Genomic DNA, 7,630 nt, shown 5'->3' with positions numbered 1-7,630 from the left:
GAGTCGAAGCATGATCAAACAGTTCATGAGTACTACTTAAAAATTACTTGATCACTCGTGATAGAGATATCTGTCATGACCAAAAATGATATTCTTTTACTAAGATCATATGTCATCATGTATGTGTACGTACGTGCATATATATAATCCCAATTAGCAAGAGGAAAAAGGGGGAGAGAGGGAGTTCATGCCATCCTAATATTACATATCACATGATAAGCAATAAGCAATAAGCATTAATTAATTTATTAGGTTCTGATTTTTCATAAGAAAGATATAAGACTTTGACATATATATTCATGTCTGACAACGTTGTAGTACTAATTGACAAGTACTAGATCGAAGATCAAACATCTTATAGTCTAGCTTAGTCTAGCTAGCCTGAGAATACTAGATCAGATCAGTTTTATTTGGTTTGCCTGAAAGAGAAACATAAACGACATAATAACATGCCTCTATTGCAGGCATATATTAGTACGTCTGCAACACTTTAATTAGTTTGGATACTTCAAACGAACGATCGAGCTGATAAGGAGGAGTGAATAAAGGTAGACTAAATAAGAGACATATTAGCCATGGATCGGAAGATAAACTTTCCATTATGTATTCATCCCTCGTTTGCCTCCTTGATTTACTCCCAATATCCTCAAACCTAGATATGAGATAAAAAAAAAACAACCATTCAATCAAAACCAATTAATATATGGTCAATCTGATGATCTTTCGTCTTAATATATGAAAAATTATATTAATCATATACGATCCTCACACGTCACACATCACATTTTTTTTCTCTAAACAAATGTGTGGTTTATGGATGATGAGTAAAAGAATTCATTTAGTATAAGAATAATAAAACCAAATTATTTTTAAAAAATTAAAAAAAATAAAAAAATAGAAAAAAGTGAAGTGTATGATATGTGGAAATGATGAGTAGCAAAATTCATATATATATTTATATATATATATATGTATATATAAACTTTTGTCACAAATATAGTATAAGTATGCAATTAATATTCAAATCTACTGACCTTACTAGTAGTATTAGTACCAATAGTAGGCATCCTTCCTCGTCTCCCGGAATGCCAGGGGAATGTACGTGCTTTCCTTTTTGGCTCTTGGGACCCTTTTGGCTGGAATATAGTCGATTTTGTCCTGCCTAGCCTTTGCAGCCTTCTTTCTCCTTCGAGTTTTTCTTGGTCTACCACTAAACATTGTTTGAATTAAAGTTGTTAATGACAGAAATAATGCAGGTTAGTTTCCGTTAGGGCGCATGTGTGGAAAGTGAGATGAGATGAGAATTTTGTGAATAGTAGTGAAATAGTTTGAGTTAAGATATTTTATTGAGTTTTGGAAAATGAAGAAAAATAGTTGAATAAAAATATTGTTAAAATATAATTTTTAATATAATTTTTGTTTTAAATTTTGAAAAAGTATTATTATCTTTTGAAGAATTTTATGAGCCTAACTCATCTCATAAAACCGGTCCTACAAGAGATGATTGTTTATTCCTTATAAACATGTCCAAGACCTTGCCCACAAGCAATGTGAGATTATTCCTCAAAACCCTCCCTCACGTGCAGGCCAGTATTTTTTTCTAGTCCTTGTCACGGGGTAAGTAGTGTGGATCCCCATTCGTCATGTGACAGTCTCTGATACCATGAAAAAATTCATGGGCCTAATTCATCTCATAAAATAGGTTCTACAAGAGATGATTGTTTATTCCTTATAAATATACCCAAGACCTTGTTCGCAGGCAATGTGAGATTATTCCTCAACATCTTTTGTGTTTTATTTAGAAGTTTGAAAAAGTTGTAAAGATTAGGTAAGATTAGATAATCAAAAGGTTGAATATATATGATTGAAAAGTATTTATGTTTAAGTGATATTTGAAAAGAAAATTATAAGAAGCTTTGAGATGAGATGAGATCATCCCACTTCCCCAACAAGCTCTACGTCAAAATGAATTAGATCATACCTATAGCTAGTACTACTGATGTAGTCTACTAGAAAATCCAAACGCGAAAGTTCTAAATTAACCATGCATGCAGGATTAAAACATGCAATTTCTAGGTGGAAGATGACCATGATCTAGGACATGCCCTCGCAGTATTGTCATGAAATCATTATAAGATTGATCTTCACTATATATATGGATATATCATACATGTGAATCAATAAATTAAACATGATCATGCATGTACTACATACTATGATCAGTCACTAATTTTAAATTGAGAAATGATATTTGCAGTCGTGGAGTGCGCAAGCGCCACGTAATACTTTTGTAAAAAATGAGTAAATACGAGATCCACATGAAAAAAAAAATTAATAGTAAACTCTACTCTTTTTCAAAATGATTGTGCAGTACTTGCACACTCCACGATTATATCTAGCATTATTACTCACCCAGTTGCTACACGGTTATAGTAGGTGCGAACTAGGTCATGGGAGGCAAACATCTGAAGCAGTTCTTCCTTCTCCACACTCTCCTGGTAATTATTTTCATATATAATCTGCAACAAGAAAATTTTCTGTTAGTATTAATAGTGGCAATTTAACTAATTAAATTAAAGAAAAATTAGAAGTGCAAGCTCATCATGCATATATAATTTATAGAATATACATATATATATGTGATCAAACCTTGAACCGTCCAAATTCAGCCTCATAACCTGTAACGTGGCCAATGTATCTCACACCACCAAGCACCTTAGCTACAATTGCTCCAATCAACCCTGATTCTTGATCAGCAACATTCGAGACGTTGCTGATCTTGTGATTCTGAAAAATTATAATATCACTTATATATATAATGATCGATCTATAAGATCGAGGTCTTGTCATTTGCAAGTTTTCAACACAAAAATGCATGTGATATTCAAGAACTAGCTAGGGAGATAAACTAATTAATTTTTTTTTTTTAATTAAATTACTTACCTCATGATCATCAGCAGCAGTGATTTTGACCACATTTTCCAAGGGGCTAATCAAGTCACTGTCTCTGCGCTCCTGCACCACATCATCTTGATCATTTGTGTCGTCATGATCTCCGGGCAATATTATGGGAGCTCCCTCGCGAACAGGCGCTGATATACCTTCGTTAATAAGAATTTCGAGGCCGCAGGAGGTGCAGACACCTCCGTTTGATGAACAACTAGACAGTGGATATTCTTCTGTTTTCCAAGAACATTATTAATTTTACAAGCTAGATCAAGTAATTATATATAATATATGCATATGAGAATTCAATAATATATGAAGGCCTTAACACATACGTACGTACGTACGCTTAAATATTATTGGGACATCATGAGCTTAATTAATGAATTATAAATGAAATAATTGTATTTCTAATATTAATTTATGCAGTTATATATATATATATTTAATTAAATAACATGTGTCAACATATTAATTATATATATAAGTAAATAATAATGAAGAAAATTTTTATTAATTAGTTTTTTAATCATTGATCTCCTTCGATTATTCTCTATTAATATAACATTAAATGATTAATTAGTAAATTTTTTGTTATTTTTTCATTTATCTCAATTATTTTGATCATATACAAGAATTAGAGGATATCTATTGATGAAGATCATTAGTGGTTGAAAGACATGAATTAATATTATTTGCAACAAGAAATTAATACCAAATTTTGTACATACCAACATTCTATGAGTTTGGAAGAGCAAACAGTGTAACAATATTAATATTCATGATCATTTACATGAGGATTTACATTAGAATGAAACTACAAGGATTTGGTGGCACATGACTGCCATTAATATATATTTGCACATCCAGCAATAATACCAGTACATGATCCCGTATCAAGAGATCAATATATAGCCTGTTAATTTATAGTTGCCTGTTTAAATCGGGAAATTATCAATAATTAATAGATATATAGATCATCCAATTAATACATATATAGTGAAATATCAGTGAGGCCTACTGTTGAATTACCATATATCTTGTGGCACATTAATGAAGCAATTTGCAAGGCTAGCTAATTTAATAATTATATTTTTAGGTAAATTAACTATAAAAATTTAAGTTCTAGAAGGCCGTATCGTTCATATTAATAATTAATTAGCGCATAATTAAGTAGGTTATACTAGGTAGCACCACTTAGAGCTCGTTTGGATAGTAAGATGATATAAGATGAGATGGGATGGTTTTAGATGAGTTGAATAAAATATTGTTAGAATATTATTTTTTAATATTATTATTGTTTTGAGATTTAAAAAAATTGAATTGTTTATTATATTTTGTGTGAAAATTTGAAAAAGTTGTAATGATGAGATGAAATGAAACAATCGTTGTATCCAAACAAGGCAATTGATGATTATATACTAAATTTCTTTTAAAAACCTTAAACCCTAATGGAGCACATGATGTAAATTAGCTCTAGAAAATTAAAGGATTAATTTTCGAATATCAAATGTTAACCCTATTTCCCGAAACATTTTCGTCCTCCTCTAATCATCTGCAATCTCCATCTTTTTCTCTTTGGCCTATTAGATCCCACTCTATATATACATGATAATCAAAACCAGGTTTGAATTAACAAAAATCAAATCAAGTTAGTGATCATGGTAGCTTATCATATCATGTAGTTGGCCGGAGTATAGCATGTGTTTCTCAAAGTACAACCTTGAACCAATTATACTAAAAGGAATAACTTAGAAATTATAAGGTTTAATATATAGTAAACATCTTCACAAAAAAGAAAATGGTGTATAGAGAATACCTTGGCCGTGCGTTTGGTGTTTTAAATCCAAACAAATTACTATGTCATGATATATGGAGGTTTAGAGAGGAGAAAGAGAATCAGATAGTATCTAATGACTTCATATAATTAGGTCTAATTGTTTGGATGTTTCATACTACTATTATATCTCAAAAGCATTGAAGTACCATCAAGTTTTTCTTTTTACATTATGCAAATCAGCAAAATTATATACCATGACCAATAGAGGACAAACATTCATTAACAAATCAACGCAGATCATCAGGTAGGAATATACATACCGTTTTTAGTTGGGAATGATGTCAAAATACCGGTTTTCGGTTAGAAGGATAATTATTCATGCACAAACGACGTAAGTTGGGCGGAAAAATACCGTTTCTAATTGGAAGGTTTACATATTCGTATTTGCCACGTGTTGAAAGTGCCGCAATCTATGGTAATTAGTATGCCGAACAAATATCTAAGTGTTAAATTATTAATCAAGACTTGCATATGGTTAATGTGATCCCAACTAGTTGAGATGAGTTTATCTTTTATGAGTTTGAGATTCCATATATAACTTGTCTCATACAATGTACTTCCAATAAGTCAGTAAAATCATCCCTCATATATTGATCCTCTAAGGATTTTTCGACAGGAAGATTTTAGAGACCAACTCTCTAGGTGAAGATCGAACACAACCTCATAAATCGATTAAATCACCAACAAAAAAACTCATGCACGATCCTTTTTCAGGCCATTTTGAGGTCTCCTTTTCATCTTGATTTTCTTATCACATTAACCCTAATTAATTAGTTTCAAAATTGATAGAAGGAACTTAGTTCAAATCCAAGGCACTGGATTTTCACTTTTTTTTTTTTTATTATTATTTGATTTTCTTTTTGGAATGAATCACTCATTTCCACATTACTTGATTCAAGCTTTTCCTTAGGCCTTCGGTGATCATCATGAAGATGGAACTTATGAATCATCGATCCAAGAATAAAACATCAAAGAAAAAAAAAAAAAAGACATAATCCAATATGAACCAAACACTCATTTATAAAGAATATATCAACCAAACAGAATTACAAAAACAAACGCACAGATCATACATGCATGGAAATGATATATATATATATATATATATATATATGTAAATATATAGCTTTTGCAGGCCGTGCATATATCGAAATCGATCTCACCTAGCAGCTTGCTTAGAGCTTGATCTACTGCGTCACTCATTTTGAGATGAAGATCGACGAACGTACGTACGTCCCTAAACAAAAACGAAAACAGTACTCATAATATTCATGTTAACCCCATCAAAATGAGTAAAATATTAGAACAAAATTACAAACAATGGGCAAGTAAATCAAATCAAATCAAATCAAATATGATTGATATATAAAGAACTCATGAAGCCCTAGAGTTATATAGCTAGAAGAAATTAAGCAAGCCTCACACACTACTACACATACCCTTGCCTGCAGAGATGAAGAGATTATAAGGACAGATAGAGACTGAAGATAATGAGAAGGACCCGTACGTTTAATTTATATGCATTTGGCTTCACTCTGAAGAGTTTATTTCTCAGGACTCCCATTAATAAATGACACCTGCACTCAGATTCTTTCTTCGTTAATTTCATGCACTGACAACTATCCCATGCTTTGGCACAATAATACTGGCTTTTGTTCCATCCAATCACGTCTCTCCACCTGTACTTCTGCCTTATTTTGGACCTCTGATTCGAACCTTAAACCAATACGAGAAGTCATCGTGCTTTTGCTGCAGAAACACTGTATTATTTACCTCTTTCGGATTAAACTATGTTTCAGCCACTCGGGTCGAACACTGAGGTGTCTGCTCCTTGTAGAGAGTACGCGTGTGTATATGCGCGCGTAGGAATTGTCTGTCAGGGCTGATGTCTGATAACGTAAGATCAACGTTCAGAACATGGGACAGATAATTTCAAAGGAAAAGTCTAGTTAGCATACCAAATATGAAAGGGCGGGAAAAAGGAAACAAATTTATTTGAAAAATAATAATTATATGATTATTTTGTTGATCACTAAATACTGCATGTAAATTTGGTAATAAAATTATTTTATACGAATAAAAAAGACTGCAAAAAAACTAATTAGGTTCATGTATAAGTACTACGTGTGATAAGGGTACTTAAATTAAAATGTACGTATGTATATAGACCTTATATTTTGAGCAATAAAATCTTTATACGTACATGACCGTATTATATGTACATATATATTCCAAAATAATGATTAATTATCTATCTATGAAAATAATTACAGCTCATTGTAATTAAATCACATTGAGGTGATCTCCTCCAGCATATATAGCCAGAAGCATATTATATATACCTATTATAAAATATAATATTATTAATATGAAAAAAACATGGAACTATATATATGTGTGTGTGTATTTAGATTTCTGTAAGGATTTTGATTTTTGAAAACAAAATTAAGATTTTGGTCCATTTATTATTAAAAAAATATGTCATGTAAACTTTTTCTTTGTTATTTTCTTTTAAATTCCCACTAAACATTTTCTTCTTATCTTACTTTCTCTATTCTTCGAATTGATCACAACTTAGAAGGAAATATGTATTAATATGGGACTAATATTCATTTAATAAACGACAGAATTAAAAAGTGTTATCTAAATGTAACATTTCACCATTATAGACCATGTAATCAATATGAGAAGTAGTACTTAATTTACTTACAAATACTTTACAAAAATATCTCACAAATTATACTAACGCGCGTGCGTGACTCGAATATTTGAAAAATTAAACCATGTATACTAGATTTTTTTTTGAAAAAAAAAAAAGAAAAAAAGAAATCAAACTCATTTGTG

The 7,630-nt window shown here is 31.0% G+C and overlaps 1 protein-coding gene across 1 annotated transcript; it reads right to left on the bottom strand.

The window, feature by feature from the left end:
* Window positions 1-236: 236 nt before the first annotated feature.
* Window positions 237-6,262, bottom strand: LOC121248957. Its single transcript, XM_041147584.1, has 7 exons — window positions 6,226-6,262; window positions 5,950-6,023; window positions 2,944-3,179; window positions 2,650-2,787; window positions 2,413-2,519; window positions 1,035-1,210; window positions 237-652 (listed from the first exon to the last, which is right to left on the bottom strand). Exons 2-6 carry the CDS (start codon window positions 5,987-5,989, stop codon window positions 1,048-1,050), a joined length of 684 nt encoding a protein of 227 aa, XP_041003518.1. The 5' UTR covers window positions 5,990-6,023; window positions 6,226-6,262; the 3' UTR covers window positions 237-652; window positions 1,035-1,047.
* Between the last annotated feature and the right edge of the window lie 1,368 nt (window positions 6,263-7,630).

Source organism: Juglans microcarpa x Juglans regia, chromosome 2D (assembly GCF_004785595.1).
Source record: "Juglans microcarpa x Juglans regia isolate MS1-56 chromosome 2D, Jm3101_v1.0, whole genome shotgun sequence".
Classification (NCBI taxonomy): domain Eukaryota; kingdom Viridiplantae; phylum Streptophyta; class Magnoliopsida; order Fagales; family Juglandaceae; genus Juglans; species Juglans microcarpa x Juglans regia.
The sequence above is the reverse complement of the archived record's forward strand: the minus strand, read 5'-3'. Positions and strand labels throughout refer to the sequence as shown.

Coding starts and splice junctions, on each gene's coding strand:
- LOC121248957 (XM_041147584.1), bottom strand. CDS start 5,989: ATGAGTGACGCAGTAGATCAAGCTCTAAGCAAGCTGCTAG. Junction 3,180..5,949: donor AGCTCTAAGCAAGCTGCTAG/GTGAGATCGATT, acceptor CTTGGAAAACAG/AAGAATATCCACTGTCTAGT. Junction 1,211..2,412: donor TATAACCGTGTAGCAACTGG/GTGAGTAATAAT, acceptor AACAATGTTTAG/TGGTAGACCAAGAAAAACTC.